Source organism: Pan paniscus, chromosome X (assembly GCF_029289425.2).
Source record: "Pan paniscus chromosome X, NHGRI_mPanPan1-v2.0_pri, whole genome shotgun sequence".
NCBI classification, from domain to species: domain Eukaryota; kingdom Metazoa; phylum Chordata; class Mammalia; order Primates; family Hominidae; genus Pan; species Pan paniscus.
The window spans coordinates 48,973,252-49,001,161 of record NC_073272.2 but is presented as its reverse complement, the minus strand read 5'-3'; the positions used below and the strand labels follow the sequence as shown (position 1 = coordinate 49,001,161).

General features: G+C 46.6%; 1 protein-coding gene and 1 non-coding gene across 5 annotated transcripts in view; one reads left to right on the top strand and one right to left on the bottom strand.

Annotated features, from left to right (window-relative positions):
* The window catches only part of ZNF157 (zinc finger protein 157), a 57,570-nt gene extending 49,701 nt beyond the window's left edge, over positions 1–7,869 (bottom strand). Inside the window, exons 1-2 of one of the 4 annotated variants that reach the window (XM_003812139.5) lie at positions 7,007–7,869; positions 2,759–2,945 (exon numbers count right to left, since the gene is read on the bottom strand). In XM_003812139.5, coding sequence (XP_003812187.1) covers positions 2,759–2,830 — 72 coding nt within the window. In that variant the 5' untranslated portion in view covers positions 2,831–2,945; positions 7,007–7,869. The other 3 variants (XM_008964532.5, XR_010111221.1, XM_063601688.1) reach the window with 3 other exon arrangements.
* Positions 7,870–21,719: 13,850 nt separating this feature from the next.
* Positions 21,720–21,826, top strand: LOC112438510 (U6 spliceosomal RNA). The gene has a single exon (XR_003026926.2). It is a non-coding gene; the product is annotated as a U6 spliceosomal RNA (small nuclear RNA).
* The last annotated feature ends 6,084 nt before the right edge of the window (positions 21,827–27,910 follow it).

Genomic DNA, 27,910 nt, shown 5'->3' with positions numbered 1-27,910 from the left:
GAAGAATGCAAGTTAGCTCCCTGCTACCTTGGCGTTATCAAACAGCCCAAGAACCATCCTATAAAATCTCCAGCAAGCCTTCATTTCCTCGAAGTCAGTTCCTCTTTTGCTGATTCTACCTGTTGCTCTCTTGCAATGTATTTTCCTCCTTTCTCTAATAAATCTGCCTTTCTTTACCTACAACTGTCGTGGTAAATTCTTTTACCTGTGAGCCACCGGCCCAGACAGTGGCCGCTCACCCTCAACAGGAAACACAAAACTGACTATGTTTACTGGTTTATTATAAAGGATTTTTTTTTTTAAGACAGAGTCTCGCTCTTTTGCCCAGGCTAGAGTGCAGTGGTGCGACCTCGGCTCACTGCAACCTCCGCCTCACAGGTTCAAGTGATTCTCCTACCTCAGCCTCCCGAGTAGCTGGGATTACAGGTGCCCGCCACCACACCCAGCTAAGTTTTGTATTTTTAGTAGAGATGAGGTTTTATCATGTTGGTCAGGCTAGTCTCGAACTCCTGACCTCAAGCGATCCTCCCACCTCGGCCTCCCAAAGTGCTGGGATTACAGGCATGAGCCACCGTGCCCCACCTGAGCTTTATTTTTTGTAGTAATGAGGTCTCACTTTGTCGCCCAGGCTGGTCTTGAATTCCTGAACTCAAGCAATTCTCCGGCCTCTCCCACCAATAAAGGATATTTTAAAGAATACAAATTCAGGCCGGGCATGGTGGCTCACACCAGTAATCCCAGCACTTTTGGAGGCCAAGGCGGGTGGATCACCTGAGGTCGGGAGTTTGAGACCAGCCTGACCAACATGGAGAAACCTCATCTCTACTAAAAATACAAAATTAGCTGGGCGTGGTGGCATATGCCTGTGATCCCAGCTACTCGGGAGGCTGAGGCAGGAGAATCACTTGAATCCAGGAGGTGGAGGTTGCAGTGAGCCAAGATCACGCCATTGCACTCCAGCCTGTGCAACAAGAGCGAAACTCCATCACAAAAAAAAAAAAAAGAATACAAATAAATCACAGCCAAATAAAGAGATACATAGGGCAAGGCATGTGGGAAGGGGCCTGGAGTCTTCATGCCCTCTCTGGGTGCACCACCCTCCAGGAACCCCCATGTGTTCGGCTACCCAGAAGCTCTCCAGACTTTATCCTTTTGGGGTTTTAGGGGGGCTTCATTATGTAGGCATGATTGATTAAATCATTTGCCCTTGTGGATCGACTTGACTCTCAGCACCCTCTCTCCTCCCAGGTGGTTGGAGGGTCCCAACCCTCTAAACCTACCTTAGTCTTTCTGGTGACCAGCCCCATTCGGAAGCTGCCTAGGGACTGCCAGGCATCAGTCAACTCATTAGCATACAAAAAGACACTTTAGTACTTTAGAGATTCCGAGGATATTAGGAGTTGTTTGCCAGGAAAGACCAATTATATATTTCACAGTATCACACCCCTACAAAAACCTTACACAAACTATTATAGGATCTTTATTCATAATATCCAACAACTAGAAACAACCAAGATGTCTTTCAACCAGTGAATGGTTATACTGTTTGGTACATCCATGCCATGGAAAAGTATCAGCAATAAAAGGAATGGGCAGGGCACGGTGGCTCACGCCTGTAATCCCAGCACTTTGGGAGGCTGAGGCAGGTGGATCACGAGGTCAGGAGTTCAAGACCAGCCTGGCCAACATGGTGAAACCCCGTCTCTACTAAAGATACAAAAAATTAGCCAGGTGTGGTGGCATGCACTTGTAATACCAGCTACTTGGGAGGCTGAGGCAGGAGAATAGCTTGAACCCGGGAAGCAGAGGTTGCAGTGAGCCAAGATCACGCCATTGCAATCCAGCCTGGGTGACAGGGCGAGACTCTGTCTCAAAAAAAATGAATGAACTATTGATATACTGTTAGCTATTGATATCTCCACAGAATTTTGCTGAATGACGAAAGCCAGTCCCAAAAGGTACATACTGTACAATCCGATTAATATAACAGTCTCTCTTTTTTGTCCTTTTTTTTCCTTTTTGTGGAGAACAGGGTCTCACTATATTGCCCAGGCAGGTCTCAAACTCCTAGGCTCAAACTATCCTCCTGCTTCTGCCTCCCTAAGAGCTGGGATTACAGGCATGAGCTGCCATGCCCGGCAAATAAAACTTTTTTTTTTTTTTGAGACAGGGTCTCACTCTGTCACCCAGGCAGAGTGCAGTGGCGTGATCTTGGCTTACTGCAACCTCCGCCTCCAGGTTCAAGCGATTTTTCGGTCTCAACCTCCCGAGTAGCTGGGAGTACAGGTGCGTGCCACAACACCTGGTTAATTTTTGTATTTTTAGTACAAACAGGGTTTCACTATGTTGGCCAGGCTGGTCTCAAACTCCTGGCCGCAAGTGATCCACCGGCCTCAGCCTCCCAAAGTGCTGGGATTACAGGTGACAGGCGTGAGCCACCACGTCCAGCCACAACATTCTTGAAATGAAAAAATTATAGTATTGGAGAACAGATTGGTGGTGCCCCAGGGTTAAGAGGGAAGTGATGGAGGAAATGAAGTGGTTGTGTCTATTTAATGACAACATGGGGGATCCTTGTGGGGATGGAAATGCTCTGCATGTCAATATCCTGGGTATTACGAGATGTTACTACTGGGGACAAAAACTAGGTAAATGGTACATTGCATTTGAATCTACAATTATCTCAAAATATAAATTTAACTAAAAATAAATAAAAAAATAAAGAACATATAGAAAAAAATAGGATCCTCCTCCTTACCTCAAAAGATCTGCCAGGTTCTCCCGGAATCAGGGCAGGGAATCTCTGGGGTGATGTCCCATTAGCTGGCATGTTCACCCTGGGCCTCAGCCCACCTTCCGTGCTGGACAGCTGTCTGTGTGTAGAGGGTCCTGCAGCCTCCAGTAAGGGGTAAGGCTCAATGGCTCCACAGAGACACCAAGAAATCCTAAAAGGACAGTATCCGTATCATCAGTGTCATCCCACATTCATGCCACAATGTTCAGCATCCCCAGAGCATGAGTCAAGGTGGATTACAAAATGATCAAATTTGGGGCCAAATTAATGAGCTTGGGGTCCCTTCTTGAGTGGCTCTACCAGGTGCTTCACTCACTACTCAGCCAGCCTACACCTCAGTTCAAGTTCAAGGCAGATCTGGGTTTAGGAGAAGTAGAACTGGGGCAGTGCTTAAGGGTTCTTAAGGCCCATGGGGTGGGCAGGTTCAAGGGGACCTGGTGGGTGACTGTGAGGGCAGGAAACCTGGAAAGCTGATAATCTAAATGAAAGGAAATCGGCTGGTCCTTTCTTCTGCCGTCTTTTGTTTTTTTCCACTCTTAGATGAAATATCCCTCTTAAATTCTTTTACTGGGAAGCTTTTAGCCTCTTCTTTCCAGAAAAAAAATGGTTCAATCTTAATAATGTTATGTATTTTTTCTTTCTTTTTTTTTTTTTTTTTTTTGAGATGGAGTTTCACTCTTGTCACCCAGGCTGCAGTGGAATGGTGCGATCTCGGCTCACAGCAACCTCCGCCTCCCAGGTTCAAGGGAGTCTCCTGCCTCAGCCTCCCTAGTGGCTGGGATTACAGGCGCCCACCACCACGCCCAGCTAATGTTTGTATTTTTAGTAGAGACGGGTTTTCACTATGTTGGTCAGGCTGGTCTCGAACTCCTGACCTCAAGTGATCCTCCCGCCTCGGCCTCCCAAAGTGCTGGGATTACAGGTGTGAGCCACTCCACCAGGCCTAATGTTATGTATTACATCAACAAATTACAGAGGGAAACACTCTGCTGTTAACTTACACCAAAAAAGCATCCAACGCAATTCAGCAGCCATTACTAATATAAGCTCAAACTAAAATCATGGAAAAAGTAAATAACTTAAGTGCCACAAAAATCAATTATGAAACATAACTCTGAAACACCATGCTAAAAGGTAAAATGATGAAGCTATTGCCGCAAAATTAGTACTGTCTGCTATAACCCAAAATTGTTTTGTGGGCTCTAGCTCACACAAGAGAAGATGAAATAGAGTGGGTTGGGCACAGTGGCTCATGCCTGTAATCTCGGAACTTTGGGAGGCCAAGACAGGAGGGTTGCTTGAGTCCAGGAGTTCGAAACCAGCCTTGGCAACAAAGTGAGACGCTGTCTTTACAAGAAATAAAATAATCCGAGTGTGGTGGTCCACATCTGTAGTGCCAGCTACTAAGGAAGCTGAAGCAGAAGGATAGCTTAAGCCTGAGAGGTGGAGGCTGCAGTGACCTCTGATGGAGCCACTGCACTCCAGCCTGGGTGACAGAGCAAGACTTTGTCTCTAAAAGAGAAAGAAAAAGAAAGAAAGAAAGAAAGAAAGAAAGAAAGAAAGAAAGAAAGAAAGAAAGAAAGAAAGAAAGAAAGAAAGAAAGAAAGAGAGGAAGGAAGGATGGAAGGAAGGAAGGAAGGAAGGAAAGAAGGAAGGAAGGAGGGAAGAAAGGAAGGAGAAAAGAAGAGAAAAGAAATAAATAATCAGGCTAGGTGCAGTGGCTCACGGCTTTAATCCCAACACTTTGGGAGGCCAAAACAAGAGGATCCCTTGAGCCCAGGTGTTCAAAACTAACCTGGACAACATGGCAAAACCCAGTATCCTTAAAAAACAAACAAACAAACAAAAACACACACACAGCGTTGCAGTGCGTTGAGATCACTCCACTACACTCCAGCCTGGATGACAGAGTGACACTTTGTTTCTATTAAAGAAAAAAAAAAGAGGCCAGAGGAGGTGGCTCACGCCTGTAATCCCAGCACTTTGGTAGGCCAAGGCAGGCTGATCACCTGAGGTCAGCAGGTCAGGAGTTCAAGACCATGGTGAAACCCCGTGTCTACTAAAAACACAAAAATTAGCTGGACATGGTGGCACACACCTGTAATCCCAGCTACTCAGGAGGCTGAGGCAGGAAAATTGCTTGAACTCGGGAGGCAGAGACTGCAGTGAGCCGAGATCACGCCACTGCACTTCAGCCTGGGTGACAGAGCAAGACTCCACCCCAAAAACAAAACAAAACAAAACAAAACAAAAGAAAAAGAAAAAGAAAAAAAGGCAGAAAGAAAAAAGAAAATAATAATTAGGGTGAACATGAACATTGGGAAGAAATGAAAATGAAAATGTAGCTTTCTATCCAATAAGATGATTTTATACATGGAAAACCTACCAGACTGCTAAAAGACTACTAAAATTAATAGGGTATAATATAATGTAAGGGGCTGGATACAAGGTAAAATTACAAAAGCAGATAGTTTCTTTTCTTTCTTTTTTTTTTTTTTTTTGAGACGGAGTCTCACTCTGCCGCCCAGGCTGGAGTGCAGTGGCATGATCTCGGCTCACTGCAACCTCTGCCTGGGCTCAAGCGCTTCTGCGATTCTGCTGCCTCAGCCTCCTGAGTAGCTGGAATTACAGGTATGCACCACCACACCCAGCTAATATTTGTATTTTTAGTAGAGATGGGGTTTCACCATGTTGGTCAGGCTGATCTCAGACTCCAGACCCCGTGATCCTCTGACCTCGGCCTCCCAAAGTGCAGGGATTACAGGCATGAGCCGCCGCGCCTGGCCAAAAGCAGATAGTTTCTCTCTATAATAACAATGAGGCAATGGAAACAAAATTGCATAAATAATGATAGCAAAAACTATATAAAATACGTAAGTGTAAGTATAACTTTTTTTTTTTTTTTGAGACAAGGTCTCCCTCTGTCACCCAGGCTGGAGTGCAGTGGTGCAATCACGGCTTTCGGAATCAGGCAATCCTCCCACCTCAGCTTCTGGAGTAGCTGGGACTACAGGAACGCTCCACCACGCCCAGCTAATTTTTCTTTCTTTATTTCTTTTTTCTTTTTTTTGTACAGACGGGGTTCTCCCTGCGTTGCCCAGGCTGGTCTCGACTCCTGGACTCAACCGATCGCCATCCTCGGCCTTCCAAAGTGCTGGGATTACAGGAGTAAGCCACCGCGCCCAGCCAGAATAAACATTTTAAGGAGGTGGGCCTATACGATTACAAAAAGAAAAAAATTTTGACTAATATAAAATAGTCGGCCTGGGGCAGTGGTTCACGCCTGTAATCCCAGCACTTTGGGAGGCCGAGGCGAGTGGATCGTTTGAATCCAGGAGTTCAAGACCAGCCTGGGCAACATGGCAAGACCGCCATCTCCACTAAAAATATAAAAATTAGCTGGGCGTGGTGGCGTGCGCCAGTAATCCCAGCGACTCCGGAGGCCGAGGCACGAGAATCGCTGGAAACGGAGGCGGAGGTTGTAGTGAGCGGAGATCGCGCCACTGCCCTCCAGTCTGGGCGACAGAGCGAGACTCCGTCAAAAAAGAAAGAAAGAAAGAAAGAAAAGATGGTGTATACAAAATATTCTTGATTGCAGCTAAAGAGATTCTTAAGGAAAAACGCATGCTCTTAAAATTTTTTTTAACAAAGAAAGGCTGAGCATTAATGAATTAACATCCAATTTAAGAAGTTAGAGAAAACAGTACAGATAAGAGCAGAAATTAAAGAAATAGGAAACGAAGGTACATCAGAAGAGATCTGTGATCAGAGGAGCAACAAGGTCAAAAGTTGTTTTTTTGGAAAGGCTAATAAAATTAGCAAACCTCTGGGAATACTGATAAAGGAAAAACCTAAAGCGCACACTATTAAGGCTGGACATCAAGACACAGCAGGGAATCTAAAACCTGACTACTCCAGAGGCCCTCATCCCTGACACTCATAGATTCCCATTCATTAGGTTCTTTATTTCCCCACCAATTGACACCACAACTGCCAATGCATCATCCCCCGAAGCCAACAAAACCTCAAAATCACCTGAGCGACTATCACGCCATAAAACCTCGTGCACTGCATTTAGCATCGCGCGCCAAGAAGACTTAAACGGCCTCTGAGGGGGATTTCCGTTTCCTGTCCTCACCCCTGACACTGCACCTTCTAGGGCTGTTGATTTTGCACACGATCATTAGGACTGAGAGATTGTAGTCTACTCACTGAACACAGCGCTGTTACGGATCGGCGGAGACTTGGTCCATGAGTGGCGTTGTCAGGCGAGGAATATGGCTGCGCTATGTCGTGTCTCCTGGGAGCCGCCATCTTAGCATCCATTCCGTACAGTGGGCTGTTCCACAGAAGGCGGGGGCGAGAGGGCGTTCACGGGTAGAATCCCTCTAAGGGCAAGATTCTGGGAGAAGCTGGTCTTTGGAACTCGGTTCTATAAGTTTGGGCAAAGTTTAAAGAAGCAGAGGTGCGCCTCCTACCCAGGGAGGAGGGGGGCGTGTTCTGATGCTCAAGGGAGACACCACTGGGCAAGAGGGGGAAGAAGTCAGGGTGGTACAATCCCCCCCTTGGCGATACCACTGGGAAGAGGGGGAGAAATCAGGTTAACACAGGTGCCCGTCGTGGGCGATACCACTGGAGAAGAGGGGAAAGGAGTCAGGGTGTACAATCTCTCGATGTGCTGCAGTTACCATGGAGAAGACTTGAATTCCCCCCATCTCCGTTACCCTCCTTGCCCCACTACAATGATAGTAGTTAGGAATAATAATAATAGCCTTTGATATGGACAACCAATGGTTTGTTTGTTTTTCTTTTCTTTTTTTGAGTTTCACTCTTGTTGCCCAGGCTGGAGTGCAATGGCACGATCTCGGCTCTCCACAACCTCCGCCTCCCGGGTTCAAGCGATTCTCCTGCCTCAGCCTCCCGAGTAGCTGGGATTATAGGCATGCTCCACCACGCCCGGCTAATTTTGTATTTTTAGTAGAGACGGGGTTTCTCCATGTTGGTCAGGCTGGTCTTGAACTCCCGACCTCAGGTGATCCGCCTGCCTCAGCCTCCCAAAGTGCTGGGGTTATAGGCGTGAGCCACCGTGCCCGGCCATGGGCAACTAATGTTTTTTTAGCAAATTATCAATAGAAAAATGCTTAGAGGCCTGGCGCGGTGGTTCATACCTCTAATCCCAGCACTTTGGGAGGCTGAGGTGGGCGGATCACTTGAGATCCAGAGTTCGAGACTAGCCTGGGCAACATGATGAAACTCGTCTCTACTAAAAATACAAAAATTAGCCGGGTGTGGTGGCACACGCCTGTAGTCCTAGCTACTCAAGAGGCTGAGGTGGGAGGTTCGCTTCAGCCCAGGAGTTAGAGGCTGCAGTGAGTTATGATTGCACCACTGCACTCCAGCCTGGGTGACAGAGTGAGACCCCATTTCAATTTATTTTAAAAAAAGAAAAATGCTTAGAAAACAGCCAGGCGCGGCCAGGCGCGGCAGCTCATGCCTGTAATCCCAACACTTTGGGAAGGGGGTGCAGGAGGATCGCTTGAGGTCAGGAGTTCAGGACCAGCCTCAGCAAAATGGCAAAACCCTTCTCTACCAAAAATACAAAACTTAACGGGTGTGGTGGTGTGCATCTGTAGTCTCAGCTACTCAGGACGCTGAGGTGGGAAGATGGCTTGAACCCAGGAGGCAGTGGCTGCAAGTGAGCAGAGATCGCACCACAGCACTCCATCCTGGTCAACAGAGTGATACCCTGTCTAAAAAAGAAAGGAAAGGAGAGGAGAGGGGAGGGGAGGGGAGGAGGCCTGGCGCCATGGCTCACACCTGTAATCCCAATACTTTGGGAGGCCAAAGTGGGTGGATCACCTGAGGTCAGGAGTTCGAGACCAACCTGGCTAACATGGTGAAACTCCATCTCTTGTATTAGTAAAATACAAAAATTAGTCGGGCATAGTGGTGCGTGCCTGTAGTCCCAGTGACTCAGGAGTCTGAGACAGAATAGCTTGAACCCGGGAGGTGGAGGTTGCAGTTAGCCAAGATCACATCACTGCACTCCAGCCTGGGTGAAAGAGCGAGACTCCATCTCAAACAAACAAAAAATGTTATTGATCTTGGCTGGGCGCGATAGTCCACGCCTGTAATCCCAGAATTTGGGGGAAGGCCGAGGTGGGCAGATCACTTGAGACCAGCCTGGGCAACATAGTGAGACCTTGTCTCTGCAAAAAATAAACAAAATTAGTTGCGCATGGTGACGCGCACCTGTAGTCCCAGCTACTCAGGAGGTGAGGAGGTGGGAGGATCTCTTGAGCCTGGGAGGTCCAGACTGCAGTGAGCCATGATCGCACCACTGCACTGCAGCCTGAGGGACAGAGCGAAACACTGTCTCAATCAGTCAAATGGTATTGATCTTGATTACTGAGTTTTTTTGATACCCCCTTACATTTTACACTTAAGGCGAATGCCTCCCTCACCTTACCCTAGTCCTAGCCCTGCAGAGAAACCTTGTTCTCTAAAATCATAGACTATCGGAAAATTTCCTGTTTGAAATAATATCAATAAGAATAAAACCTCCTACTCTTCCCTGGAGGATCTAAGTTACTTTGACACAGAGAAACAGCCTTGATTTCTGACCCAGGTGCAGAGCTTCAGATAATGGGTATCTGAAGCCAAAACTTCACATCTATGTTTAGTGTTTTTTTTTTCTTTTCTTTTTTTCTTTTCTTTTTTTTCTGAGATAGGGTCTCACTCTGTCACTCAGGCTGAAGTGCAGTGGCATGATCACAGCTCACTGCAGCCTCAACCTCCTAGGCTCAAGTGATCCTCCCACCTTAGCCTCCCAAGTAGCTGACAGACTACAGGCACACGCCACAACGCCCGGCTACCTTTGTTCATTTTTTGTAAAGACAAGATATTACTGTGTTGCCCAGGCTGGTCTTAAACTCTTGGGCTCAAGGGATTCACCCACCTCAAGTGCTAGGATTACAGGCCTGAGCCACTGCACGCAGCCTATCTTTTGTGGTTTTTTTTGAGACAGAGTCTCGCTCTGTTGCCCAGGCTGGAGTGCAGTGTGTGATCTCCACTCACTGTGACCTCTGCCTCCCGGGTTCATGCGATTCTCCTGCCTCAGCCTCCCGAGTAGCTGGGATTACAGGCATGTGCCACCACACTCAGCTAATTTTTGTATTTTTAGTAGAGACGGTTTCATCAAGTTGGCCAGGCTGGTCTCGAACTGCTAACCTCAGGTGATCCAACTGCCTCAGCCTCCCAAAGTGCTGGGATTACAGGCGTGAGCCACTGCGCCCAGCTTCTTTTGTGTTTCTAAAGAAAAAGGACCCTAGGTCTGCTTCACAGTCTGAACCTAATGTTAATCCTTTTCCATACCAACCTCCTTTGCTTTGGGCTTGTCAAAACACTGCTTCATTTAAACTTTACCTAAACTCCACTCCTATATCCTATACTAATCCCATTTCTTCCTTTGTTCATTGACACTAAGGTGATCAACCAACTCTGTTTGCCCAGGAATAGGGTTTACTGGGACAAGGGCATTCAGTACTAAAAGCAGGAAAGTCCTGGGCAAACTGGAACAAGTTAAGTTACCTTAGGTGAGACATCCCCACAGTTCCCGTGGGGCGTGGTCTTCCTTGCCGCAGCAGGTTAATAAACCCATCTCTTTTGCGACTATGGATGTGACCTTGGTAGTCTTTATCAAGGTCATTAATGTTGGAAGAGTTCACAGAGGTGAAGTTTGAGATCAGTCCTAGTATGTATTGACGGTGGAAAAATGAATAGGCCTGATTCAGGCTCCAGGTCAGCGGGGCATTGCTGGGGGAATAGTTAAAGGCTGAATGCTAAGATATACCAGAAAGGCATTGATGGTGGAAGAGTTATCAGAGCACTAGATTGAGGTCAGACTAAATACTGCTGGGAAGCCGAGCGTGGTGGCTCACGCCTGTAATCCCAGCACTTTGGGAGGCCGAGGCGGGCAGCCTGGCCAACATGGTGAAACCTTGTCTCTACCAAAAAAACAAAAATTAGCTGGGTGTGGTGGCTCACGCCTGTAATCTCAGCTACTCGGGAAGCTGAGACAGGAGAATCGCTTGAACCCGGGAGGCAGAGGTTGCAGTGAGCCGAGATCGCGCCACTGCACACCAGCCTGGGCGATAGAGCGAGACTGTCTCACAAAAAAAAAAAAAAAAAAAAAAAAAAAAAAAAAAAGATGGGGTTTAAAGTTGGTCCAGAAGTGGTGAAAATGTTAACAGGGGCCCAGATTTTAGATTTTGACAAGGGAGTTATTGACGGTGGATTAGATAACAAATGACCAAGTTCGAGGTCCAGCCAGATGAGCAGTGGTGGCAGCAGAGTTCATAGAAACCAGCAGTTTGAGATTTCTTGTCTAGACCAAATCTGGGGAGTTGTAGACAGATGGTGCAGCTGACCAGTGGCTGCATCGGGGAGGTGGGATCTGGTTCCTGGTGGCCAATGGGATGAAGTAGCAGCCTGTTCTAGGGAGAAGCCCCTGTTGCTATGTGCAGGGTGAAAGGGACCTGAGTTGCTATAAATAGTTAGCCAATGAATGCACGAGAAGATGGGCTTTAGTCTCTTCAGCCTATGGCAGTCATGGTAAACTGTTACTAGGTAGTAACTAACCCCGTTGCCATGTGAAGCGAGGCAGCCAAAGCCTAGCTTGAGAAGCTGTGGACAGAAGGCGCAGTTAGCTAATGGCTGAATATAAGAAACAGGCTCTGGTCTCCCAGGTCAATATGAGGCTGCCTGATCTGTAAATCAGCAGAAGTCCCCATTGTCCAGTGCAAGGAAGGGGCAGGACGGACATAGCCTGACGGGGAGGGTGCAGGTAAATAGCACAGCTGGAGGTAGTTGAAGTGGGTCGGGGCACAGCCCGAGGTTGCTTTGGAGAGATGGTGCAGCTAGCCAATGGCTCTGTGTGGGAGGCAAGCTTTAGTCTCCATGGCCAATGAAATGCGAACATCCTTGTCACTAGGCGAAATAATTTTGCGGTTCAAATTACATCATTAAGAATGAAGCATCTTAATGCCTGAGAGACTAAATCACTTTGACACAGAACAGGAGCCTCAATTTCCAACCCAAGTGGAAGACAGGGAGGAGATGTAACATGAGAGGTTGCAGACAGATGACACAAAAAGGAAAAGAAATAAGTTAAATTAACTTTAATAACACACTTTGTTTGAACTACATTAACCAAACATTCTTATTTCAACAGGTAATAAATTTTTAAAATTACCTAGATATTTGGCATTCTTTTTGTGGTAATAACACTGTGAAATCAGATGTGTATTTTACACTGACAGCACATCTCAATTTTGAAAGCTAAATTTTCATCAGAAATACTTGATTTGTACTTAGATTTCACAAAATTTAGTTGAAAACATAGGTTAACATTCCTGGCGTGGTGGCACACCCCTGGAATCCCAGCACTTTGGAAGGCCGAGGCGGGTGGATCACCTGAGGTCAGGAGTTTGAGACCAGCCTGGCCAACATGGAGAAACCCCGTGTCTACTAAAAATACAAAAAATTAGCCGGGTGTGGTGGCATGTGCCTGGGAGGTTAAGGCAGGACAATCGCTTAAATCCGGGAGGTGGAGGTTGCGGTGAGCCAAGATCATGCCATTGTACTCTGGCCTGGCAACAAGAGCGAAACTCTCTCAAAAAACAAAAACAAAAATATTCACAAGTGGCCAGGCACAGTGGCTTATGCCTGTAATCCCAGTACTTTGGGAGGCCAAGGAGGGAGGATTGCTTAAGGCCAGCAGTTCCAGACTAGCCTGGGCAACACAGTGAGACCCTGTCTCTACAAAAACTAAACAAAATTAGCTAGTCATCGTGGTGCTCCCCTGTGGTCCCAGCTACTCAGGAGGCTGAGGAGGGGAGATGGCTTATGGCCAGAGGTTCCAGGCTGCAGTGAGCTATGATTGTGCCACCATACTCCAGCCTGGGCAACAAAGAAAGATCCTGTCTCTAGAAATAAATAAACAAACAACAACAAATTCACAAGTCATTCCAAATATACTTTAAAAGTTTTCCAATAATTTAATTATCTATTTTATTGTGTGTGTGTTAATTTTTTTTTTATTTTTTACTTTTGTGGGTACATAGTGGGTGTGTGAGTATCTAATTTAAATGTTAAATTAACTAAAATGAATAAATTTAAAAATTCAGTTCCTCAATCTGATTAGCCTCACAGTTTTTTGTTTTGTTTTGTTTTGTTTTGTTTTGTTTTGTTTTGTTGGAAACAAGGTGTTGCTCTGTCGCCCAGGCTGGAGGGCAGTGGTACAATCATAGCTCACTGCAGCCTCGATCTCCTGGGTTCAAACAATCCTTCTGCTTCAGCCTCCCAAAATGCTGAGATTACAGGCATGACCACTGCACCTGGCCTCATTAGCCTCAAGTGCTCAATAACCATGTGGCTATTTCGGCCTTATCTGATGGCACAATTCTAGATAACATGACTTTTTTTTGAGACAGGGTTTCATTCTGTCACCCAGGCTGGAGTGCAGTGGCATGACCACAGCTCACTGCAGCCTTGACCTCCCAGGCTCAGGTGATCCTCCCATCTCAGCCTCCTGAGTAGCTGCTACTACAGGTGCAAGTCACCACACCCCAGCTAATTTTTGTAGAGACAGAGTTTTGCCACGTTGCCCAGGCTTGTCTCAAACTCCTGGGCTCAAGTGATCCTCCCATATTGGCCTCCCAAAGTGCCAGGATTACAGGGGTGAGGCACCGCACCCAGCCTCAATAACATGCCATTGATGGTGATGGAGCTGAGTGATATTGTGGCATATATATTTGGTTTTGTCCCAGTTTCCGGACAAATGGCTCCAAAAACCCTTGGAATATCCAGAATGATAAGAGTGTCTTTTGCTTGTTAATAAGATGACTGGTGGCTGGGGGCCTCTAGATAGCTTCAGGTTGGGGGCTGAGCAACTAAATAGGGAGTTGGGACTTTGAGCCCCACCCCCAACCTCCTGGGAGGGGAGAGTGGCTGAAGATTGACTTGATCACCAATGGCCAATTGTTTAACCAATCATGTCTAGGTAATGAAGCCTCCATAAAAAACCAAAAGCATCAGCGGTGGCTCATGCCTGTAATCCAAACACTTTGCGAGGTCGAGGTGGGAGGATTGCTTGAGCCCAGGAATTCAAGACTAGCCTGGGGCCGGGCATGGTGGCTCACACCTATAATCCCAGCACTTTGGGAGGCTGAGGTAGATGGATCACTTAAGGTCAGGAGTCAAGACCAGCCAGGCCAACAGAGTGAAACTCCATCTCTACTAAAAATACAAAAATTAACCAGGTGAGGTGGCTCATGCCTGTAGTTCCAGCTACTCAGGAGGCTGAGGCAGGAGGATCGCTTGAACCTGGGAGGTGGAGGCTGCAGTGAGCCGAGATAGCGCCACTGCACTCCAGTCTGGGAAACAGAGAGAGACTCCATCAAAAAAAAAAGAAGAAGAAGAAGAAGAAGAAGCATAGGTCACAACCTGTGCTTGCCATTGGCATCTGAAGTTGGGGGAGGTTTTGTGGTACTGAGCCTATGATACTGAGACCATCACCTGATGGTCACCTGACATTGCTGGTCCTAGGTGTGGGAGGAAAGCCTTCTCCTGCCCTGCTAATGCCTAACTAGCTGCCTACTATAACTCTAGGGGATCTGACTTCCAGATAGGTAATGTTGGAATGGAATTGAATTAGAGGACACCGAACTGGTGTTTGCTGGAGAATGTGCCAGAAATTTGCTGGGGGGCGGGGGGCACTGGGGAACCTCCACACATCTGGTATCAGAAGTGCTGAGTGAGAGTGGAGTGTAGGAAAAGGAGACCAGTCACAGTGGCTGACTCCTGTAATCCCAGCACTTTGGGAAGCTGAAACAGGAGGATCACTTGAGGCCAGGAGTTTGAGACCAGCCTGGGCAACGTAGTGAGACCCCCATCTGATATGGTTTGGATCTGTGTCCTCTCCCAAATCTCATGTTGAATTGTAATCCCCAAAGTAGGAGGTGGAGCCTGGTGGGAGTTGATTGGATCATAGGGGTGTTCCTTCATGAGTGGTTTAACATCATCCTCTTGGTGCTGTTCTCTCGATAGTGAGTGAGTGAGTTATCAAAAGATCTGGTTATTTAAAAGTATGTAGCACCTCCCCCTCTCTCTTCCTGTTGCAGCCATGTAAGTCGTGCCTGCTTCCTCTTCACCTTCTGTCATGATCGTAATTTTCCTGAGCCCTCCTCAGAAGCTGAGCAGATGCCAGCACCATGCTTCCTGTATAGCCTGTGGAACCATGAGCCAATTAAACCTCTTTTCTTTGCCCAGTCTCAGGTATTTCTTTATTTTTACTGTTATTTTTTATTTTTAGATGGAGTCTCTTGCTCTGTTGCCCAGGCTGGAATGCAGTGGCAAGATCTCGGCTCACTGCAAGCTCCGCCTCCCTGATTCACACCATTCTCCTGCCTCAGCCTCCCGAGTAGCTGGGAGTACAGGCGCCTGCCACCACGCCCGGCTAATTTCTTTGTATTTTTTTTAGTAGAGATGGGGTTTCACTGTGTTAGCCAGGATGGCCTCGATCTCCTGACCTCGTGATCCGCCCGCCTCGGCCTCCCAAAGTGCTGGGATTACAGCGTGAGCCACCGTGCCCAGCTTTTTTTTTTTTTTTTTTTTTTTTTTTTTGAGATGGAATCTCGCCCTGTCGCCAGGCTGGGGTGCAGTGGTGCAATCTCAGCTCACTGCAACCTCTGCCTCCCAGGTTCAAGTGATTCTCCTGCCTCAGCCTCCCGAGTAGCTGGGACTACAGGTGCGCTCCACCATGCCTGGCTAATTTTTGTATTTTTAGTAGAGACGGGGTTTTACTATGTTGATCAGGATGGTCTCCATCTATTGACCTCGTGATCTGCCCGCCTCGGCCTCCCAAAGTGCTGGGATTACAGGCATGAGCCACTGCACATGGCCCCAGGTATTTCTTTAGAGCTGTGCAAGAACAGCCTAATGTAACATTTCTTTCTTTCTTTCTTTCTTTTTTTTTTTTTTTGAGACAGAGTCTTGCTCTGTCACCCAGGCTGGAGTGCAGTGGCGCAATCTCGGCTCACTGCAAACTCCGCCTCCCAGGTTCACGCCATTCTCCTGCCTCAGCCTCCCCAGCAGGTGGGACTACAGGTGCCCGCCACCACGCCCGGATAATTTTTTTTGTATTTTTAGTAGAGACAGGGTTTCACCGTGTTAGCCAGGATGGTCTCGATCTCCTGAACTCGTGATCTGCCCGCCTCGGCCTCCCAAAGTGCTGGGATTACAGGCGTGAGCCACCGTGCCCGGCCCTAATGTACCGTTTCTTAAAAAAAAAATTAGCGGCTGGGCGTGGTGGCTCACGCCTGTAATCCTAGCACTTTGGGAGGCCGGGGCAGGTGGATCACCTGAGGTCAAGAGTTCAGGACCAGCCTGGCCAATATGGTGAAACCCCGTCTCTACTAAAAATACAAAAATTAGCCAGGCACGGTGGCACGTGCCTGTAATCCCAGCTACTCGGGAGGCTGAGGCAGGAGAATCGCTTGAACTTGGGGGGCGGAGGTTGCAGTGAGCCGAGATCATGCCATTTCACTGCAGCCTGGGCGAAAAAGCGAAATACTGTCTCAAAAAAAAAAAATTAGCTGGGCGTGGTGGCATGTGCCTGTAATCCCAGCTACCGGGAGACTGAGGCAAGAGAATCCCTTGAACCAGGGAGTTGGAGGTTGCAGTGAGCCGAGATTGCGCCACTGCACTCCAGCCTGGGACAGAGCGAGACTCGGTCAAAAAAAAAAAAAAATTAGCTGAGTGGCTGTAGTCCCAGCTACTCAGGAAGCTGAGGTAGGAGGATCACTTGAGCTGGCAGCTGGGATGTTGAGGCTGCAATGAGCCATGATGGCACCACTGCACTCCAGCCTGGGTGACAGAGAGAACCTGTTACAAAAAAAAAAGAAAAAAAAGGAGTAGGAAAAGTACTTTTGGTTTTTCCTAAATCACATCAAGCTGAGAGAGACATGATTTTGTATTGTAGACCAGAGGACCATGAATGATAAGAGTTAATAGAGGCCAGAGTTAAAGATGTATGAAAGATGGGTGAATTGCTGACAGAAGCCCATATTCAAGGACAGACAACAGTAGCATTGTAGGCTGGGTATGGTGGCTCACACCTGTAATCCCAGCACTTTCAGAGGCCAAGGCAGGAGGATTGCTTGAGGCCAGGAGTTTGAGATTACCCTGGCCAACATAGCAAGACCTTGTCTCTAAAAAAAAAAAAAAAAAAAAAAAGAGGCAGGGAGCGGTGGCTCATGCCTGTAATCCCAGCACTTTGGGAGGCCGAGGCGGGCAGATCATGAGGTCAGGAGATGGAGACCATCGTGGCTAACATGGTGAAACCCCGTCTCTACTAAAAATACAAAAAAAAATTAGCCAGGCGTGGTGGCGGGCGCCTGTAGTCCCAGCTACTCGGGAGGCTGAGGCAGGAGAATGGCGTGAACCCGGGAGGCGGAGCTTGCAGTGAGCTGAGATCATGCCACTGCACTCCAGCCTGGGTGAAAGAGTGAGACTCCGACTCCAAAAAAAAAAAAAAAAAAAAAGAGAGGCCGGGTGTGGTGGCTCAAGCCTGTAAACCTAGCACTTGGGGAGGCTGAGGCAGGTGGATCACTTGAGGTCAGGAGTTTGAGATCAGCCTGGGCAACATGGTAAAACTGCATCTCTACTAAAAATACAAAAATTAGCTCGGCATGGTAACGCATGCCTGTAATCTCAGCTACTCAGGAGGCTGAGGCAGGAGAATGGCTTGAACCTGAGAGGCAGAGGTTACAGTGAGCTGAGATCATGCCACTGCACTCCAGCCTGGGGGACAAGAGCAAAACTCCATCTTAAAAAAAAAAAAAAAAAGGCCAGGTGCGGTGGCTCATGCCTGTAATCCCAGCACTTTGGGAAGCCAAGGCGGGCAGATCACAAGGTCAGGAGATCAAGACCATCCTGGCTAACACAGTGAAACCCCTTCTCTACTAAAAATACAAAAATAAAATAAAATAAAATAAAATAAAACTAGCCGGACGTGGTGGTGAGCCCCTGTAGTCCTAGCTACTGGGGAGGCTGAGGCAGGAGAATGGCGTGAATCCAGAAGGCGGAGCTTGCAGTGAGCCGAGATCGCGCCAGTGCACTCCAGCCTGGGCAACAGAGTGAGACTCAGTCTTAAAAAAAAAAAAAAAAGAATAGGCATTGTTGATGGAATAATTAACAGAGGGTTTAAGGTCAGACCTGAGAGGCATTGGTGGTTAAAAAATAGAGATTTCCAGTCTGGACAAGATAACATAGACCTATTTCTCCCTGCTCCTTCCTGCTGAGCACAACTATCAACCCTGGAAATAGTACAAGAGACAACCAAAGGGAAACTATGCATGGCGGCAAGAAGAAACTGAACTCCTTGGCCAGGTGCAGTGGCTTACCCCTGTAATCCCAGCACTTTGGGAGGCTGAGGCAGGCGGATCACCTAAGGTCGGGAATTTGAGATCAGCCTGACCAACATGGAGAAACCCCATCTCTACTAAAAATACAAAATTAGCCAGAAATAGTGGCGCATGCCTGTAATCCCAGCTACTCGGGAGGCTGAGGCAGGAGAATCGCTTGAACCTGGGAGGTGGAGGTTGCGGTAAGCCAAGGTCGTGCCATTGCACTCCAGCCTGGGCAACGAGAGTGAAACTCCATCTCAAAAAAAAAAAAAAAAGAAAAAGAAAGTGAACTCATTTAGGATTCCAAGACTGGAGAAACAGCACTACTACAGGGCATCTTATGTCCCCCCACCCACCAGAAGAAGGCAACTCAAGCCCAGCATTTCCTGACCCTGATCCAAGCCATGGAAGGCAGCCCCAATAGGCTAGTTCCTCCCCTGGATGAAAGGGAAGTCCCTCTGATAACGTGAGGTAAACCCAACACCAACAGTGAGGGGGTGGATCGGGAACCCACTAACAATAAGTGGTTATGAAAAGTGCTGTCCTTCTCCACAGGGCCAGGGATAAGCCTCCCCAACAAGGGACCTCCCCCCGACCCCATCCTGCCCAGGCGGATAGAGACAACCTGTACTGCATCAAAAAGACACAGCCATAGCAAGAGGCCAGGCCTGGACAATCCCTTACCTTAGGTGCCTTGAAGACCCGAGACTCCCTTCTCCCAACAGGAAGCCTGGGACTAGTAGGTGAAACTGGCAGAAATGATATAACCACAGCAGGTGACCAGACTCAGAAAATCCCTCTCCTGCTCAGAGGCACCGGGGCAAACAGGCATCACCAGCAAGGGGACCCAACTACAACAAGCATCCTGGCCCAGGAAGCCCCACTGGCTTTGCAGGCCTGGGATTCTGCTTCCCTGCAGAGACACCTGGGCAGCCAGAAGGCACTGGTAGGGGGACCTCATCACATCGCCCCATCATCAAGAAACACCCAGAGGCCGGGCGCAGTGGCTCCTTCCTGTAATCCTACCACTTTGGGAGGCTGAGGCGGGACTATTGCTTGAGCCCAGGAGTTCGAGACCAGCCTGGGCAACATGAGGAGACCTTGCCTCTATCAAAAATTAAAAATTAGCCAGGCGTGACATCACATGCCTGTGATCCCAGCTACTCGAGAGGCTGAGGCAGGAGGATCACTTGAGCCCAGGAGGTCGAGCCTGCAGTGAGCCATTATCACGCCACTCTCCTTCATCCCAGGTGACAGAGTGAGACTCTGAGAAAGAAAGAAAAGAAAAGAAAGAAAGAAAGAGAAAGAAAGAAAGAAAAGAAAGAGAAAGACGTGGAGATCTGGCCTGAAAGAAAGAAAGAAAGAAAAGAAAGAGAAAGACGTGGAGATCTGGCCTGAAAGAAAGAAAGAAAGAGAAAGAAAGAAAGAGAAAGAAAGAAAGAAAAGAAAGAGAAAGACGTGGAGATCTGGCCTGAAAGAAAGAAAGAAAGAAAGAAAGAAAGAAAGAAAGAAAGAAAGAAAGAAAGAAAAGAAAGAGAAAGACGTGGAGATCTGGCCAGAAAGAAAGAAAGAAAGAAAGAAAGAAAGAAAGAAAGAAAAGAAAGAGAAAGACGTGGAGATCTGGCCTGAAAGAAAGAAAGAAAGACGTGGAGACCTGGCCTGTAGAAATTTCCCCTGCTTCCTCAGGCAGCACCAGCAGAGACAAGTGGGAGCCTCAGAGGTACCAGATAGACCAAACAGACAAAAATAACACCACAAAGGCTCTGAAGACTAAACCGCCATTAGAAACACAGCAGAAAAACTAGGCCAAAACCTACATGATAAACCTAAATAGAGTGACTGCCTGCTAAAATAAGACTTAAATAGGACTCCGAGTCTCCTAACATAATAGACCAGGATGCACCTCAAAAAATTAAAAATAGGCCAGGCACAGTAGCTCACACCTGTAATCCCAGGACTTTGGGAGGCCAAGGAGGGAGTATCACTTGAGCCCAGGAGGTAGAGACCAGCCTGGGCAACATAGCAAGACCCTGTCTCTACAAAAAATACAAATATTAGCTGGGTGTGGTGGCACACGCCTGTAATCCCAGTTACTTGGGAGGCTGAGGCAAGAGGATCACTTGACCCCAAGAGGTGGAGGCTATAGTGAGCTGCGATTGATTGTGCCACTGCACTCCCGCCTGGGGGAGAGGGCAATATCCTATCTCACACACACACAAAAAATTTAAATAGAATTACCATATGATCCAGCAATCTCCCTACTAGATACATAACCAAAGGAAATTATATAATGAACCTGGAGGACAGTATGATAAGGAAATAAGCCAGGCACAGAAAGACAAATATCACATGGTCTCACTTATGTGTGGAATCTAAAAAAGTTGAACTCATAGAAGCAGAGAGTAGAATGGTGGTTACTAGGGGCTGGGGGTGAAGGGGGTTGGAGAGATGTTGGTGAAGGATACAATATTTCAGTTAGGAATAAGTGAGATCTATTGTACAACACAGTGACTATAGTTAAGAGTAATGTATTGTACTCTTTTTTTTTTTAAATAGATACAGGGTCTCCCTGTGTCTTTGGAGTGTAGTGGCGTAATCACGGCTCACTACAGCCTCGGTCTCCTGGGCTCAAGTGATCCTCCTGCCTCAGCTTCCTGAGTAGCTGGGAACACAGGTGTGCACCACCACGCCCAGCTAATTTTTTATTTGTAGAGACGAGTTCTTGCTATGTTGCCCAGCCTGGTCTCAAGCTCCTGGGCTCAAGTGATCTTTCTGCTTTGGCCTCCCAATGTGCTGGGATTACAGCCATGAGCCACCGTGTGCCTGGTGGTGTTGTATTCTTGAAAATTGCTGGTCGGGTGTGGTGGCTCATGCCTGTAATCCTAGCACTTTGGGAGGCCGAGGCGGGAGGACCACTTGAGCCCAGGACTTCAAGACCAGCCTGGACAACATGGAGAAACCCTGTCTCCACAAAAAATACAAAAATTAGCCGGGCATGGTGGCAGGTGCCTGTAGTCCCAGCTACTCAGGAGGATGAAGTGGGAGGATCACCTGAGCCCGGGAGGTCAAGGCTGAGATGAACCCAGATTGCACCACTGCACACCAGCTTGTGCAACAAAGTGAGACCCTGTCTCAAAATAAATAAATTAATTAATTAAATAAAATAAATTGCTAAGGGAATAGATTTCAAGTATTCTCACAAAAACATGATAAATATGTGAGGTAATGCATGTTAATTAGCTCAATTTAGCCATTCCGCAGTGTATATATATTTCAAAACATTATGTTGTACTATAGATATATATATATATACACAATTTTTGGCCATTTTAAAATTTTAATTAAAAACAAATCGCCAGAATACAATAGAAAATTACACATTATACTAAGAACCAAGAAAATCACAACTTGAATACGAAAAGATAACCAACTCACGCCAACATCAAGATGACTCAGATGTGCTCACTTTGGCAGCACATACGCTAAAACTGGAATGATACAGAGAAGATTAGCATGGCCCCTGTGCAAGGATGACATGCAAATTAAAAAAAAATTTTTTTTGTTTAAAGATGACTCAGATGATGGAATTATCTGACAAGGGTTTTAAAGCAGCCATCATAAAAAGTTTCAGCAATCAACTACAAATTCTACAAATTCTCTTGGAACAAATAAGGAAACAGAAAAATCCCAGCAAATAAATAGAAATTATTAATACAAAAAAATGGAAATATAGAACTGAAAAGTGCAATAACAGAAATAAAAACCACGGCCAGGGGCAGTAGGTCACACCTGTAATCCCAGCATTGGGAGGCCAAGGTGGGGAGCCCAGGTGTTAGAGACTAGCCTGAGGAAAATGGTGAGACCCCATTTCTATTAACAACAACAAAATTTAAAAAAAATTTTTTTAAATCTCACTGGGGCCTGGTGTGGTGGCTCACACCTGTAATCCCAGCACTTTGGCAGGCCGAAGTGGGCAGATTACTTGAGGTCAGGAGTTCGAGACCAGCCTGGCCAACATGGTGAAACCCTGTCTCTACTAGAAATACAAAAACTAGCCAGGTGTAGCGGAACATGCCTGTAATTCCAGCTACTTGGGAGGCTGAGGCAGGAGAATCACTTGAACCTGGGAGGCAGAGGTTGCAGTGAGCCAAGACTGCACCATTACACTCCAGCTTGGGCAACAAGAATGAAAATCCGTCTCAAAAAAAAAAAATCTCACTGGATGGGCTCAATAGTAGAATGGAGAAGACAGAAGATAGAATCAGTTAACTTTTGAAGGCAGATCAGTAAAATTCACCCAATATGAATAAAGGAGTGAAAACTGACAGAAAACATTGAACAGAGCTTCGAAAACCTATGAGACAACAACAAAAGACCCAGTGCATTCGTTCGTTTTCTTTTTCTTTTCTTTCTTTTCTTTTCTTTTTTTTTTTGAGACAGTGTTTCGTTCTTGTTGCCTAGACTGGAGTGCAATGGCGTGATCTCGGCTCACCGCAACCTCTGCCTCCCAGGTTCAAGTGATTCCCCTGCCTCAGCCTCCCAAGTAGCTGGGATTACAGGCATGCGCCATGATGCCTGGCTAATTTTGTTTTTTTATTATTTATTTATTTATTTATATTTTTATTTATTTATTTATTTTTTGACTCTTGCTCTTTCACCCAGGCTGGAGTGCAGTGGCGTGATCTCGGCTCACTGCAAGCTCTGCCTCCCAGGTTCATGCCATTCTCCTGCCTCAGCCTCCTGAGTAGCTGGGACTACAGGCACCCACCACCATGCCCGGCTAATTTTTTTGTATTTTTAATTTTGTATTTTCAGTAGAGACATGGTTTCTCCATGTTGGTCAGGCTGGTGTCAAACTCCTGACCTCAGGTGATCCACCCGCCTTGGCCTCCCAAAGTGCTGGGATTAAAGGCATGAGTCACCACGCCCAGCCTTATTTTCACACTGCTGTAAAGAGCAACCTGAGACTAGGTAATTTATAAAGAAAAGAGGTGTAATTGACTCACAGTTCCAAATGACTGGGGAAGCCTCAGGAAACTTACAATTCAATCATGGTGGAAGGGGAAGGAGAAGCAAGGCACGTCTTACATGGTGGCAGGAGAGAGAGAGAGCACGCAAAGAGGGGAAGTGCTACACTTTTTAACCATCAGATCTTGTGAGAACTCACTCGTTATCAAGAGAACAGCATAGGGAAAATCTGCCCACGTGATCCAATCACCTCCCACTAGGTCCTTCCCCTGAAATGTGAGGATTACAATTCTACATGAAAATTGGATGAGGACACAGAGCCAAACCATATCACCCAGTATTCATACCATGGAAGTCCCACAACAAAAGAAAGGCAATGAGGCCAAAAGAGAATTTGAAGAAATAATGAATGAAATGTCCCAAATTTGGCAAAGGACACAAACCTACAAATCCAAGAAGCAGAGGGAATCTCAAAGAGGATAAACTCAAAGAAGTCCATGTCTAGATATATTATAATAAAACTTTTGCCGGGCGTGGTGGCTCATGCCTGTAATCCCAGCACTTTGGGAGGCTGAGGTGGGCAGATCACCTGAGGTCGGGAGTTCAAGACCAGCCTGACCAATGTGGTGAAACCCTGTCTATACAAAAAATGCAAAATTATCCAGGTGTGGTGGTGCATGCCTGTAATCCCAGCTACTCGGGAGGCTGAGGCAGGAGAATCGCTTGAACCTGGGAGGCGGAGGTTGCGGTGAGCCAAGATGACGCCACTGCACTCCAGCCTAGGCAACGAGAGCGAAACGCCATCTCAAAAAACAAAAACAAACAAACAAAAAAAAACTTTTGAAAGCTAAAGAAAATGAAAATAACATGAAAGCAGCCAGAGAGAAACAAGCATTACTCATAGCAGAACATCAATTTAAATGTCAGCATTCTTCCTTTCCTGAGCAGGAAAAAAAACGAAAAAAAAAGACAGGAGATTTCTCATCTGGAGGTCAGGAGGAAGTAGCATAACATTTTTCAAAGTGCTGGAAAGAAAAGAGCTGTCAACTACAAATTCTATATCTGGTGAAACTGTCAGGTAAAAAGGGAAATAAAGACATAGACAGGAAAACTTAATAATCTGTTGCTAGCAGGCCTACCCTTAACAACTGACTAAGGAAGTTCTTCAAAAAAAAAAAAGAAAAGAAAAGAAAAAGAAAATGAGAAAAGAAAGATTCAGCTAGGTGCAGTGGCTCACACCTGTAATCCCAGCACTTTGGGAGGCTGAGGCTGAAGGATTGCTTGAGGATAGGAGTTTGAGACTAGCCTGAGCAACATAGCAAGACCCCCATCTCTACAAAAAAATTCAAAATTAGCTAGGCATGGTGGTGCACTCCTGTAGTCTCAGTAACTCCAGAGGCTGAGGCAGGAGGACCACCTGGGCCCAGGAGTTCAAGGTTACAGAGAATTATAATGGCACCACTGCACTCCAGCCTGGACAACAGAGTGAGACCCTGTCTCAAAAAAAAAAAAAAGAAAAAGAAAAAGAAACAAACAAACAAAGGAAAAGAAGAAAAATTCTTGGAGCATCAGGAAGGAAAAACGCTCAATTAAAAGAGCAGAAATATGAGTGCATAAAATAGACTCTCCTTTGCCTCATGAGTTTTATATACCATATTTGATGATTGAAACAAAAATTATAATACCATTTGATACTAAAGCAATGATATTTAAAAGTGGGTTAGGTAAAGAACCTAAATGAAAGTGAGGTTTCCACATTTCACAGAAAGTGAGAAATTATTAGTACCTATAGGTTTAAAATATGAGGCCAGGTGTGGTGGCTCACGCCTGTAATCCCAGCACTTTGGGAGGCTGAGGTGGGTGGAACACTTGAGCTCAGGAGTTCAAGACCACCTTGACCAACATGATGAAACCCCATCTCTACTAAAAATACAAAAATTAGCTGGGCGTGGTGGTGCATGCCTGTAATCCCAGCTACTCGGGAGGCTGAGGCAGGAGAATTGCTTGAACCCAGGAGGCGGAGGTAGCAGTGAGCCGAGATTGCACCACTGCACTCCAGCCTGGGAGACAGAGTGAGATTCTGTCTCAAAAAACAAAAAAAGAAAGAAAGAAACAAATATATATATATATATATATATTCTGAATTCATACAAAACTCATACAGTAAATCTTAATCTCCAGAGCAATAGTATTAAGAGTTGGGCCTGTAGGAGGTGAATAGATTATAAAGGCTCTGCACTCATAAGTAGGATTTAGTGATGTGACCTTATAAAAGAGGCCTGAAGGAGCTTGTTGTCCCCTTCTGCCTTGCGAGAAGACATAGAAGGCACCATCCATGAGGAATGAGTCCTCATTAGACACTGAATCTGCCGCCTCCTTGATCTTGGATTTCCCAGCCTCCAGAATTGTAAGCAGTACATTTCTGTTGTTTACAAATTACCCAGTCTATGATATTTTGAGAGAGCAGCCTAAACAAAGGAAGACAATAGGTGTTTCTTATTCAGGTACCATAAGGCCAACAGGTCAGTAGATAACTGCCATTGAAAAGATAGTTTGGCTGGTCACGGTGGCTCACACCTGTAATCACAGCACTTTGGGATGCCAAGGTGGGCAAATTGCTTGAGCCCAGGAGTTCAAGACCAGCCTGAGCAACATGGTGAAACCTCCACATCTACCAAAAAAAAAAAAAAAATACAAAAATTAGCCAGGCATGGTGGCATGCACCTATAGTCTCAGCTACTCAGGAAGCTGAGGTGGGAGGATCGCTTGAGCCCAGTAGGCGGAGGATGCAGTGAGCGGGAATTGCGCCACTGCACTCCAGCCTGGGAGACAGAGCCAGACCCTTAGAAAGAAGGAAAGAAGAAAGAAGGAAGGAAGGAAGGATGGAAGGAAGGAAGGAAGGAAAGAAAGAAGGGAGGGAGGGAGGGAAAAAAGAAAGAGAGAGAGAGAAGGAAGGAAGGAAAGGAAGGAAGGAAAGAAAGAAAGAAAGAGAAAGAAAGGAAGGGAAAAAGAGAAAGAAGGAAAGAAAAAAGAAGGAAGAGTGGGGAGGGAAGGAAGGAAGGGAGGGAAGGGAGGGAAGGGAGGGAAGGAATCCTGGCTAACACGGTGAAACCCCATCTCTACTAAAAATGCAAAAAATTAGCTGGGCATGGTGGCAGGCGCCTGTAATCCCAGATACTCAGGAGTCTGAGGCAGGATAATCGCTTGAACCCCAGAGGCAGAGGTGGCAGTGAGCCAAGATCACGCCATTGCACTCCAGCCTGGGCACAAGAACGAAACTCCATCTCCACAAAAAAAAAAAAAAAAAGAGAGAGAGACACCAGGCCAGGCACGGTGGCTCACGCCTGTGATCCCAGCACTTTGGGAGGCCAAGGCAGGTGGATCACTTGAGATCAGAAGTTCAAGACCAGCCTGGCCAACATGGTGAAACCCTGTCTCTACTAAAAAGTACAAAAAATTAGCTGGGCATGGTGGCACACACCTGTAATCCCTACTAGAGAGGCTGAGGCGGGAGAACTGCTTGAACCTGGGAGGCACAAGTTGTAGTAAGCTGAGATCATGTCACTGCACTCCAGCCGGGGCAATAGAGTGAGACCCTGCCTCAAAAAAAAAAAAAGAAAGAAAAAAGGCCAGGCATGGTGGCTCACGCCTGTAATCCCAGCACTTTGGGAGGCCGAGGCGGGTGGATCACAAGGTCAGGAGTTCAACAATAACCTGGCAAACATGGTGAAACCTCATCTCTACTAAAAATACAAAAAATCAGCCAGACGTAGTGTCACATGCCTGTAATCCTAGCTACTCAGGAGGCTGAAGCAGGAGAATTGCTTGAACCCGGGAGGTGGAGGTTGCAGCGAGCCGAGATCGCACCACTGCACTCCAGCTGGGGCAACAGTGCGAGACTCTGTTTCAAAAAAAAAAAAAAAAGACACCATAACATGCATCTCCATCTCTCTGTCTCTGGCAATGCAGGGTAAGAAGGTTTAGGATTAGCTTGTTTGAATAATTTCAGCATATGGGGCATAGAGACAGTTTCTAGTTGCCTGCCCCTGGCATGGTTAGGACAGGGGGATAGTGGCCAAGAATGTGACAGCCCCATAGAAGAGATGGTTGGGGTTACGGACTCTGGATTGGCTGGTTTGCATTTGAAAGGTACACCCAGGGACAAGTTGCCTGCTATCTCTAGGAATTGGTGAAGCCTGGAAGGGACAGCCCCTCCATAGTCAGCAAAGCTCCAGATGGTAAAGGATCAGAAAACAGAAAGTAAAAGACACGGTTAATAGCAGGAAGATTACCACTATTTAAAAAAAAAAAAAAGACACCGTTATTGACACAGTAGACTGAGCTGGGAGTGGTGGCTCACGCCTGTAAACCTTGCATTTTGGGAGGCTGAGATGGGTGGATTGCCTGAGGTCAGGAGTTCGAGACCAGCCTGGCCAACATAATGAAACCCTGTCTCTACTAAAAATACAAAAAATTAGCTGGGCGTGGTGGTGGGCACCTGTAATCCCAGCTACTAGGGAGGCTGAGGCAGGAGAATCACTTAAACCCGAGGAGGCGGAGGTTGCATGAGCCGAGATCGCTCCATTGCACTCCAGCCTGGGCAACAAGAGCAAAACTCCTTCTAAAAAAAAAAAAAAAACACAGTAGACTGTGACAAGAGACTAAGAGACACATGCGTATT